Source organism: Liolophura sinensis, chromosome 6 (genome assembly GCF_032854445.1).
Source record: "Liolophura sinensis isolate JHLJ2023 chromosome 6, CUHK_Ljap_v2, whole genome shotgun sequence".
NCBI lineage: Eukaryota > Metazoa > Mollusca > Polyplacophora > Chitonida > Chitonidae > Liolophura > Liolophura sinensis.
In genome coordinates, this window is record NC_088300.1 from 19,256,355 (window position 1) to 19,269,086 (window position 12,732).

Consider the following 12,732-nt stretch of genomic DNA (forward strand, 5'->3'; position numbering starts at 1 on the left):
AATTCTGTACCCAGTTATTGATCTGCTTGTACATGTACATGTACACGTATCATTTATACATTTGACATAGTCATGGGACTTTAAATTGACATCAATATCTTCATCTCCAATCCTGGCTGCTATTACATGCACACCGAAACATCATTAGGTGCTAGAAAAAGTGTTCAGAACACAAGTCCTGAAAGGAAAATTAAATTGGAAAGTGCCTTTATTGAGAGGCTATAAAATACTATATTTGTCAAAGCAAAATCATAGACATTCACGGTTTTTCTTTTAACTGTGAAGAGTATATTGTTATAAAGCAAATGATATTAGATTTTACTAAACAGAAAAATGTATTTGTATTTTCAACATCGAATGTTTCTGATAAGCTTTACATACATGTATGTAACATTTATAAATCCAATAAATATGGGAATATGATCCCTCTGAGACAGTCTATTGTAATCTGTTCTTTTGTGACATCCACCTGTCTTGAAAGTGACCGCATGTAGACAAGATTTTTGCCATACAATTGACAGCTGTGAACTAAAAACCCACAGCCATGCATTCCACAAGCACAAATAGAAAACACTCAATATAAATGTACACTTGTACACTAAAGAGACAAAATAGAAAGCCAGCTCCACGTTTGTCAACAATCTTACACCACAAAGGATGTGGACAAAATGTCTGAAGCTCAATGAAACAATATGCACATTGAGCTTCTTGAGGCATTTTGAGGTTCTGACAGGCAGATGAAGAAACGTTGTCAATTGGTTTCAACCACTAAGGCTAATCCCTGAACATCTTATCAACACCTATAACTCTAGAGGAAGAAGTCATCGGCATTCATTATCCACACAGCATACATAAACGTTACTACTATTGTTCCAGAGCCTGCCTCTAACACATGAACAACAGGCATCATTTGACTGGTTAGTAGACACCCTCAAGCCCTTACTGTAGGACCCTTTCCAGATGATCTCTTCCACAGCCCCACACATCACTGTGTCTGTAGACACTCTCGGGCTCTTACTGTAGGACCCTTTCCTGACGATCTCTCCCACAGCCCCACACATCACCATGTCTGTAGACACCCGCAGGCTCTTACTGTAGGACCCTTGCCTGATGACCTCTCCCACAGCCCCACACATCACCGTGTCTGTAGACACTCTCAGGCTCTTACTGTAGGACCCTTTCCTGACGATCTCTCCCACAGCCCAACACATCACCGTGTCTGTGGACACCCGCAGGCTCTTACTGTAGGACACTTTCCTGATCACCTCTCCCACAGCCCCACACATCACTGTGTCTGTTGACACTCTCAGGCTCTTACTGTAGGACCCTTGCCTGATGACCTCTCCCACAGCCCCACACATCACCGTGTCTGTAGACACCCGCAGGCTCTTACTGTAGGACCCTTTCCTGATCACCTCTCCCACAGCCCCACACATCACTGTGTCTGGAGACACTCTCAGGCTCTTACTGTAGGACACTTTCCTGATCACCTCTCCCACAGGCCCACACATCAAGGAGTCTGGAGACACCTTTAGGTTCTTACTGTAGGATCCTTTCCTGACGATCTCTCCCACAGCCTCACACATCATTGTGTCTGTAGACATCCTCAAGGTCTTACTGTAGGACCCTTTCCTAATGATCTCTATCACAGCCCCACACATCACTGTGTCTGGAGACCGTCCGGCTCTTACTGTAGGACCCTTTCCTAACGATCACTCCCACAGCTCCACACATCAATGAGTCTGGAGACCCTCCGGCTCTTACCGTAGGACCCTTTAATAACGATCACTCCCACAGCCCCACACATCACTGTCAGGAGTCACTATAAGGCTCTTACTGTATGACCCTTTCCTGGCGATCGCCCTCAGGCTCTTACTGTTGGACCCTTTCCTGACAATCATCTCTCCCACCACCCATAAGCATTACTGAGTCTAGAGACATCCTCAGGCTCTTACTGTAGGACCTCTCCCACAGCCCCCCGCACATCACTTCAGTCCGTAGACACCCTCAGACTGAGTCACCATCACTGTCTGAACCGTCCTCATTCCCCAGGACACCAGACCCACCCTCATCTCCACTCTGCTCCTTATCCCAGTCCTTCAGTGTGGCCCCCATCATGAAGTCCTCTCGCAGGATGTCCCACTTCCCTTCCTCAGCCGTGTCCTCTGGAGGGGTCTGTAAACACAGCACAGGATGATTAAGAGTATTACCACAGACTCAACAGCAGGTTTAAAGTAAAAGGCACAATTCTACATAAGGCAAACTCTAAACTTTAGACTCTAAAGATGGTAAAACTCTACAGCAGGCAAACTTCACATTCTAAAGAAGATAAAATTCTACAGTAGGCAAACTTTACACTCTGGCGACAGTAAACCTCAAGCAGGCAAACTTCATTCTCTACAGACGGTAAAACTCTACAGTAGGCAAACTACCACAGCACTTGTGGATAAGCAATATTTCCCTGTCACTGATCACTCACCTGTTGTGGTTTCCTGGATTTCACGGCCCCATCTTTAGACACATTCACTCGGGTTCCCCGTAGCAGATCTAAGAAGGCCCCTTTTGTGACAGATTCCAAGACTTTGGATCGTTTCCTTTCTGAGGAACCAACCGCTGACAGCTTCTCCTCCACACTCTTCTGCTGTTTCTTTACTGCGTTAAACAACTGCACAACTCCCCTGTTAACAAATCCTGTTTATTGCAGTATATGCACACTCTGTCGTCTAGGTCAATCATTTGTTACAATGACCTTCACCTTGAAAAAATTCTGCAGTGAATGCCTGGACAACTTGAGTGTCACCTACAGTTAATGCAGGAAATAGCTCCAGTTACTTTTCAATCACCTGCTTTCATAGCTTTTCCCACTACTTACATATGTAAATATGAAATCTTCATAGTTCCTTCTATCATCACTTTCAGTTGAAGACTGGGGTAGCTCACAAAACCTTATATAAGTTTGTTTATTTTAAATACTGGACTAGCGCTTAAAGCCGCATTACAGAATTTCACTTACATGTGGATATGACAGCAATCAGCTAAATGGGTGGAGGAATCTTTGTCAGTTTAACAAAAAACTCTTAAAGCTTTTTGTATCTTTTACAATTTTCATGGCTCAACTTTCCAACGACTTCAGGCCTTTGTCATGAGCCTATGTATTAAATGGACATTTCTTCGACATAGTGCATTAAGAGAAAATGTTTATGATTAACAGTCACAGCTCTGACCTAGTTGCAATTTTCTGAAGGCGTCTTTCTCTGTCTTTCTCCAGAGGGTTAGGCTTCACTCTCGCCATTTCCTCCCATAACTTTTTCTGAAGTTAAAAAAAAATAAAAGTGTCAAACAGGTAACAAGCATACAGCATTCTTTTGTCAATGAAATGGCTTTTCCATGGAAAGGAATTTTTTTACAGCAATTTGAATATCATATGTGCATGTACAGTTGTGAGATAACTCAGACAGTGGCACAGATTTCAGGACTTCTTGAAAAGTATGAACAGTAACACAGAAATTACTGATGACTCATTTCCATCAAAATACATCCGAATACATGTGTCAATCACATGGGAAAAGGTTAACAAAAACACGCATCAAGACACAGCTGAAACATTCTGTCAGAAGGATCAATAAATAGAGACTGAAAATTAGAGTACCTTTTCTGCGGTTGCAACTGTGGCTTCCTCCTGATTCGTCTCAGAACTTTCTTTTTTCTTCTTCTGAATTTCTCGCTCTGTCATACCCTTGGCTAATATTGTGGGTGTGTTTCTGGGAACTTTATTGTTCAGGATTTTGGCCATCGCATTTGCCAATCCACAACCTGAGTTATCTCCCTTATTACCATGTTTGTTCTCCATAGCTTCTGTGTTTTCTTCTCCGTCTTCTTCGTCCTCAGTATCTCCACTGAGATCTCCCCCTATCTCCATCTCATCTGTGTCACAGATCCAACAAAAGAAAAAACAAAGGATGAAAAATTAATACCTACCTGCCACATGGATGTTCATACATACACATATAATACTGCATATCATTGCCCCTCACTGTGGCTTCTACCTTTACAGCAACATAATCTAATTCTTCAACCTTTTCAACCACCTCTGCGGCCAATATTTTGAAACAGTCTGACAGAACTATGGGGTGTAGAGAAATAATTTTTATAGTTTTATGAAACTTGCACCTTTAGTGACACAAATAATTTAGTAATAGCCTCATTTTCAAAATAATTGGAGTAAGAAATTAGAGAGATTTAGAGTGATTCAAGTCAAACATCATGCTTACGTGGCATATATCTAGTTCAGTAAAATAGATCCATATTGGCCAGGCTTCCATTATATAACTTGCACTTCATTCTATACCCTAGCAATAGTTTCAGTGCTGCACCTCTCATCTGGTAGATTGATGAAGGTCCACCGACATACTACTGACAAAAGAATGTGACACACACATATGCGCATTCAACCCTTTCCATGTTCATCGGTCTTGAAGACATCTAATAACCACATTTTAGCACAACTCAAGTGGTGTAGTGGCATAAAAGCGAATATTACAATGCAGAAATCTCATGACATGAATGATAAACGTCTTATTTCTGCTGTTTTTCTTTGTGTACAAATTCAACATCTCCCCATACCATTTTAACCAATAAATGGTCAGTTAAAGTACATGACCGTGGGAAAAATATGATGGCAGAAGTCGCGTGGAAATCAACACATAAATATTACCCTAGTCTTTACAACTCAACGTATTTTCACCACCTGCGTATGATACATGGCAGTTGTAAAGACTTGGGTGACCCCATTGTTATTCAATGAGCTCCTTCTCTGATATTCATTGTGAAACACTGCTTCTTCAATGAACAGACGTGACTTCATCACGTGACAGCACCCTCAAGTTTAAAATTCCCCGATACGTGATTAATGAGAACGTTTGATAGCTGATTGACTCGGTCAGCTGTTGAGCGTGTTGGTAAAATTCAACAACCGTAAACAGCTGGTAAAGCAGGCCTAAAGTTCAACATGTTCAACATGTTCGAACTACTGCATCTCGTGACTTGTCTGATGTGATCCGTGTCAAAGGTACTTTTAAAGCCATCTTCAGTGAATAAATTACCTGATTCCCACCCCAGCTCGGACTCGGAATCGCTCATTTCTTCTTTTCGATCTACCACCACGTGTGTCTTCGCCGACATTGCTACTGTTGTTGTTGATAACCTTTCCACCAATTTTTAGACTGTGTTGAGGTTCGGAAAATACATTATTATTTAGCACATTTTTACATTCCGTAACGTTCTATTTCTCTCAGTAAGTTTCTCCGTAAAAGACACTTTTCTTGAATATTAAAACCGACATCAATGCCATGTTTGTATTTCAAATTTACCATGAGGGTAGATAAATTTATATATTTCGAAAGTAATACAGGTTATGTTTTTACATATTACTTTCGCTGTTGTGTTTTGGGTCATTTTCTAACGCCAAGTGAAGAAGTGGCATCCAGTGATGATAAAACAAGAAAATGCCCAACTCAAAACAATGGCGTATGCAAAAAAATTGGAGAGGGAGGAAGCGAAGATGGGAGTCAAACTCATGCTCTGGAGACACTTGTGATAAAAGGCGATTTCTGACCCAAAACGCGGTATCTCCTGTCGGCGTCAACTTCCCGACAGAGCCCCTTCCATCTTGTAGCAACAGCCAGAGTGAACGTGTGAGGTGCCGTGGGGGGCGAATGAGGGATCGGGGGAACAGAATACAGCATGATAGAACGAACGGGGGGCGAAATGAACAGGCCAGGTTAAGAGAGTGTCAGTCTAACACAACATCATCAACTTGTCCCCACCCAAACTTGACAAAAAGCAAACATGGCAAAAGACCAATTGCATCTCAGACGGCGCCTGAGTCAAGTTCTAGCAGTAGCAACAGTTCTCAGAGTGGTATCCTTTACTCAGGGCAGTGGCATGGAAGGAAAATTACATCAGTATACTGTAGCTAGTTGTAAATTTTTCAGTTTATTACTAAGAATATGTGGTTAAAGCCCGAGTTAGTGGAAATAAGGCCAGAAATCTGGTTTTACTGACATACAGGCCGGGTCTAGTTTATCCACGGAGAAAAGCTTTACAATGAAGTTAAGGTTGGCCCTATCCCAGGGTTTACATGGTAACAGTACATATAGTTTGAAATATAAAAAGCCGTTTTCAACAATTGAATTATTTGTTCGCAGGAACCGGCTACATGATGTAGGCTTACACTAGCAAACCTTTCTGTTCTTACAGAATTCACAGCAATGAACACTTTACCCAAAATATATTCGCCCAGTTTAAGCCTTTGCTAAATTAACTCTTTTTTTTTTTGGCTGAAAATTTAATGCGAGGAATATAAATCTCTGCCACTGGCATGTATCAGAGTGTACAATAACACCAAACATTTCAACTCACTATGCACGCAGGTGTTCAAAAGACTCCCAAATTCTATCAAATTGCCAAAAACAGCCCTATCCCTCTGAAAATACCTCCCTGACTACATGTGTAAACATATTTGAAATCTAAGTTTCATAGATTTCTTTGTTTTCAAACAAACATATAGAACATATACCTACTCTGGCTGTTAACAGTTTTGATCAATTTTGAGGAGGTTGAAGGGAGAGGAAGCGTATTTTGAATGATAATTTTCTTGTTGTTCAGTTTTGTTCTAATTTTTCGTAGTTATTCTAGCATAAACATATAGTCATGCTGTTTTGCTCATTTTAAACTACCTGTCAGTGTCTGTATTGCAAGGAGATATGTGTTCAGGTGATCATGACATGTTCATGTATCCAGGTGTAGCCTGTGTGCCTGTGCATGGTCAGAGTTTGGGAATGTTGTTAACTGCCTTCATTTCACTACATGTATTTCCTTAGCTGAATATCAGATATCCCAGGATTTTACTATGATGCTGAGAAAAAGAGATATTTCAAGATCCTTCCAAGCCATAATAATGTGAATGTGGTGACAAGAGAGTCAGTGTCTAGTAAGACAGCAGAGGAAAAGAGGATAAATGACTTGAAATTACAAAGTAACTCAAAGCTAGGTCAACATGACAAAGATGCTAAGCCTCAGAGGACAGAGTCTGTGAATTTCATTCACTTTTGGCAGCGAGTGCATCAAGGAGATGTAACAAACACAAGCATTGAGCCCTTTGTTTTGAAATCTCAAGTTAGGAAGCTGAAATTATCTCACTTTGAGAGAATATTTTCAAATCCTTTTGGAAATTATGAGCAATTAGAACATATGCTGCTGATGGAAGCAAGTTCCGATTTTCATGATATTTTAGGGCTGTGGTCTGTTAAAGACACTCTTGTCCACAGAATTCAGCTGTTACGGGTGAATGTGAAGAAACGAACGAGTGAGCATAAGGCAGAAGCTCGAGGTTTGGAAGTGGAAATAAACCCACAAGGGAATGTTGTTCTGCAGTCACTCAACAAGGTAACACATGCCTGCTGGGCCCCATCCTTGGAGAATCCCAACAGGAAGTATATTCTCTACACAACTGTCTGTTATACAGGCTACTCTTCCAGTTTGGCTCTTTTCCGTAACCTCGAGCCAGGTGGTAATGCGGATTGTCGTGCAACAGATTTCTGTCTAGGGAAGAAAGCGACCTGGACATGTGCATGGAATCCTCATCACCAACGCTTTAGTGTGGGTACAGAGAAGTCTGGACTGTTGCTGGATGTGGAGACACGAAGGCTCTGGGAGCTATACTCCAACAAAAGTGACGTCTTAACTCAGACATTTACCAGGACTGTAAGTTTGGGCCTGTTGTTCAAAAGTGTTTCATAATTATGTAACTGTTTTGTTTGTCCTATTCATATATTATTCGTGAAACTCATACATTAATGGTTAAGGTATGTGCCTTACTCACTGGATTAAATACTCACAAATCAACAGGTGCAAGAGTATACAGATTCCTGCTGTCTTTCTTTTCTAAAAAATCGACGTACATGTGAAGTATACATTCCAAAAGAATCCAACCAGACAATTTAATCTATTGTCCTGAATATTGGCAGACAGGACAGTCACTGATCAGTGGTACAAGGAAGGGGGAAATCTTGACCCATGACCTCCGCAGCCGATCAACTCACCCTGTCAAGGTCGTTCATCAGCAGTCTCCAATTGGCAGTCTCCGCCTCCTGAAAGATGACATCTATCTGCTGGCAAGTGACTTCAAAGGACAGGTAATCTCCTCTTTGTTGATTTATAATCTGTTTACATAGGCAATACTCATCTAAAACAGATATTATTGCAATCACTCTACGTATTTTCAGCTGTCAAGCAAAGTTAACTACACCCTGCTCAGTGAAGTATACAGAAGCACCCTCTCTGTCCATCTGCCTGTCTGTAAACACGATTTTGTCCGTGCATCTCCTCCCAAACAGACTTCCCCGATTTTGTTGAAACTTACCATACATCTTGTATGTCATCTGAACTTGTGCATGCTTAAGTTTAATGGCAGTCAGATAATTATTTTCATAATTACCCCTATTTAAGACTTTGCATAATAGTGAATTTCCATGTATTTAGATTTTGTCCATGCAACTCTTCCTAAAGTACTGAATCTATTTCCATGAAACATAGCCTACATCTTCTGTATAATCTAAACTTGTGCATGCTTAAGTTCAATTACAATAACATAATTATTTTCATAATTACTTTCAGTCAGGTACTTAGTGCAAACATGGATTTTCATGTACACTTTATTCTCTTCTGCTACATTCCTCCATTCAAAGTGAATGTATCAGTAGTGCAAGCAAATGCCCTCGATCCCCCACCCCCATATGGCCCAATCTGTATGAAACCAAACTAAGCAACATGACATCCTGTCAGTTCTTTTAAAGTTGTCTTTCTTTTGTTTTGGAAAGGTTTGGTATTGGAATGGGGTATTTCAGTTTTACTATTAACTAGTGTACCATTTACATGTATAGGATTAACAAGTAGTATTAACATGGAAAATATTAGCTGATTTTAAGAAATGCAAAACTAACATATATGCAAGCACACTTTCTTCTAAAAATTTTCTTTTAAATTTTATTTTACCCTAAGCACTCCAGTTTCCTCAACACATAAAATTGGCGGCTGTTGAGTAGGTGAAGCATTCTTTGCTGGGGGAAATTTGATTTTCTTTTATATGGAAAATTATGTCTGTGAAATTCACCTTTAGGTGACATCCACACTGTACATGGTTGTTTTTGTTTTAGATCAACCTGTGGGATCTAAGAATGCGAAAAGTTGTCCGAGAGTATCCAGGTCACACTAACCGATACAGTAAACTATTTATCCACATGGAGGAGTCTGAGCAGGTGTTGTACACAGGTGAGTGACAGCGATAACCAATACTGCAGACCACCTATATCTGTGGAGGAGTCAGAGCAGGTGTTGTACACAGGTGAGTGACAGTGATAACCAATACTGCAGACCATCTATACCTGTGGAGGAGTCTGAGCAGGCGTTGCACACAGGTGAGTGACAGTGATAACCAATACTGCAGACTACCTATACCTGTGGAGGAGTCTGAGCAGGTGTTGCACACAGGTGAGTGACAGTGATAACCAATACTGCAGACCACATATACCTGTGGTGGAGTCAGAGCAGGTGTTGTACACAGGTGAGTGACAGTGATAAACAATACTGCAGACCACCTATACCTGTGGTGGAGTCAGAGCAGGTGTTGTACACAGGTGAGTGACAGTGATAACCAATATTGCAGACCACATATACTTGTAGTGGAGTCAGAGCAGGTGTTGTACACAGTTGAGTGCCAGTGATAACCAATACTGCAGACCACATATACCTGTGGTGGAGTCAGAGCAGGTGTTGTACACAGGTGAGTGCCAGTGATAACCAATATTACAGACCACCTATACCTGTGGTGGATTCAGAGCAGGTGTTGTACACAGGTGAGTGACAGTGATAACCAATATTGCAGACCACATATACCTGTGGTGGAGTCAGAGCAGGTGTTGTACACAGGTGAGTGCCAGTGATAACCAATACTGCAGACCACATATACCTGTGGTGGAGTCAGAGCAGGTGTTGTACACAGGTGAGTGCCAGTGATAACCAATATTGCAGACCACCTATACCTGTGGTGGAGTCAGAGCAGGTGTTGTCCACAGGTGAGTGACAGTGATAACCAATATTGCAGACCACATATACCTGTGGTGGAGTCAGAGCAGGTGTTGTACACAGGTGAGTGACAGTGATAACCAATGCTGCAGACCACATATACCTGTGGTGGAGTCAGAGCAGGTGTTGTACACAGGTGAGTGACAGTGATAAACAATACTGCAGACCACCTATACCTGTGGTGGAGTCAGAGCAGGTGTTGTACACAGGTGAGTGACAGTGATAACCAATATTGCAGACCACCTATACCTGTGGTGGAGTCAGAGCAGGTGTTGTACACAGGTGAGTGACAGTGATAACCAATATTGCAGACCACATATACCTGTGGTGGAGTCAGAGCAGGTGTTGTACACAGGTGAGTGACAGTGATAACCAATACTGCAGACCACATATACCTGTGGTGGAGTCAGAGCAGGCGTTGTGCACAGGTGAGTGACAGGAATAACCAAAACTGCGACCACAAATACCAGTGGAGCAACTCTCAGGTATCCATGATACAGGCATCAGCTGATAAGGTATTGCATTTAGTGGAGAAAAATGCTCAGATTTGTGTCTTGTCAAACTGTTGATCTTCTTTTATTCTGCTTCAGTTGGTGAGGATTGTTACACACGGTTTTGGAGTGTGCGGACAGGAGAGTTGTTACGAAGCATACCCCCACCATGTCCTGCTTCCCGTGACCTCATCCCTAGAGTCCTATACTCCAGCAGCTGGGCTGGGCAGTGGGGCCAGGTTGGGATGATGATGGGGCTGAAAGACAAGATGTATATGTATCATAGTCAGGATGCTGGGTACTTGTGATCTCATCCTTAGGAGGCTGCTCTCCTGCAGCGGGGTAGATCTGAGATTGTGACCAGCATGAAGGAGCATCTATATTTGCACCACAGTCAGTATGTGCGTTACTTGTGATCTCATCTTTAGGATCCTACACCCCTGCAGCGGGCAGGAGCTGGGATTATGATCAGCACGAATGAGCAGCAGTTATACCACAGTCAGGCCTCTGGATGCATGCAATCTCATCTTTAGGATCCTACACTCCTGCAGCTGGCTGGAGTTGAGATTATAATCAGCATGAAGGAGCTGAGCACTGTATTTTACCACAGACTGGATGTTGGTTACTTGCGATTTCATTCTTAGGACCCTACACTCTTGCAGTATGAAGGAGCAGCAATTGTACCATAGTCAGTCCTCTTGACACATGCATTTTAGCACAGGCAGGATGTTGCGTACTTGCGATTTCATTCTTAGGACCCTACACTCTTGCAGCTGAGATTGTGATCAGCATGAAGGAGCAGCTGTACCACAGTCAAGATGCTTGGTGCTTGTGATCTCATCCTTAGGACCCTACACTCTTGCAGCTGAGATTGTGATCAGCATGAAGGAGCAGCAATTGTACCATAGTCAGTCCTCTTGACACATGCATTTTACCACAGGCAGGATGTTGGGTACTTGCGATCTCATTCTTTGGACCCTACACTCTTGCAGCTGAGATTGTGATCAGCATGAAGGAGCAGCTGTACCACAGTTAAGATGCTTGGTGCTTGTGATCTCATCCTTAGGATCCTACACTCCTGCAGCTGGCTGGAGCTGAGATTATGATCGGCATGAAGGAGCAGCTGTTTTGTACAACATTCAGGGATTGGTAGATTAGGCCAAATCAATGTTGACCAGAAGGTCTAGTGTCAGTCATGGGATAAAAAAAAACTCAGATGCTGAAATTTTATTTGAAGCTTACATATACTTGCTCGAAGTGTTGTCAGTTCTCAAACGAAAAAATATTCCGTGAATATCGGATCTTTAATATCTTCTGTCATACAAAAGCAGTATTTGTTCTATTACTTAATGGATGTATGCATACCTTATAGAATGGTTGTACATGTACATGAATGGTTGAAAAAAATATAGATGGTGCTATCTTTGAAAACAAATTGCTCCATAGATGTTGTTCTTTTTAAACTCACTATTGGAATTATTTGCAGTAGGCTACTGTATTTATTCATGTATTTGATCATAATTTTACACCAAACTCAGTAATTTCTGACTTATATGATTACAATTACTTTTATGGAAAGAGGAAACTGAATTGCCTGGAGTAAATCATCAAAATTTGGTAAGTTACTACACAGGTACATCGTATGCACATACACCTTATTGATGGAAGACAGGTGATAATGCAGTTTGCCATGAGTGTCTGCCTCGTTAGCAGAAGTCCTAGGTTCAGTTCAAAGTCAGATCATGCCAAGGACTTTAACATAGCAATCTTTGTACATTCTGAGTGCAAAGAGGGTTTCATGCCATATTTGTAGGGAAAGTGCTGTTCGAGAAATCTTAGACGCTGCAAACAGCCTCAGTACCACTGGCCACCTTTTATTCCCTCTTCAGGGCAGGAGATAGTTTCATATCTCTGTAAGTCATATTTCTCGAAACTTTTTCAGAAATGACATTGTAAACAGGCTAATGAATGCATCTTCGTCTTCATATTTTTTTTCCTTTTCTAGTGAATACCACTTAATACATCATAAGATACACATATTATCAATGAATAATCTGTTTATTATGAAACCAGAATGGCATATACAAGTACAATAATG

At 41.6% G+C, this 12,732-nt stretch overlaps 2 protein-coding genes across 2 annotated transcripts; one reads left to right on the forward strand and one right to left on the reverse strand.

Moving 5' to 3' along the window:
- Positions 1-1,396: 1,396 nt before the first annotated feature.
- On the reverse strand, positions 1,397-5,165 carry LOC135466785 (RRP15-like protein). The gene is made up of 5 exons (XM_064744471.1): positions 5,103-5,165; positions 3,650-3,924; positions 3,225-3,310; positions 2,480-2,678; positions 1,397-2,175 (listed from the first exon to the last, which is right to left on the reverse strand). Exons 1-5 carry the CDS (start codon positions 5,137-5,139, stop codon positions 2,008-2,010), a joined length of 765 nt encoding a protein of 254 aa, XP_064600541.1. The 5' UTR covers positions 5,140-5,165; the 3' UTR covers positions 1,397-2,007.
- Positions 5,166-5,465: 300 nt separating this feature from the next.
- Positions 5,466-11,070, forward strand: LOC135468738 (DDB1- and CUL4-associated factor 4-like). Its single transcript, XM_064747139.1, has 5 exons — positions 5,466-5,919; positions 6,893-7,764; positions 8,028-8,195; positions 9,216-9,330; positions 10,734-11,070. Exons 1-5 carry the CDS (start codon positions 5,505-5,507, stop codon positions 10,940-10,942), a joined length of 1,779 nt encoding a protein of 592 aa, XP_064603209.1. The 5' UTR covers positions 5,466-5,504; the 3' UTR covers positions 10,943-11,070.
- Positions 11,071-12,732: the final 1,662 nt, after the last annotated feature.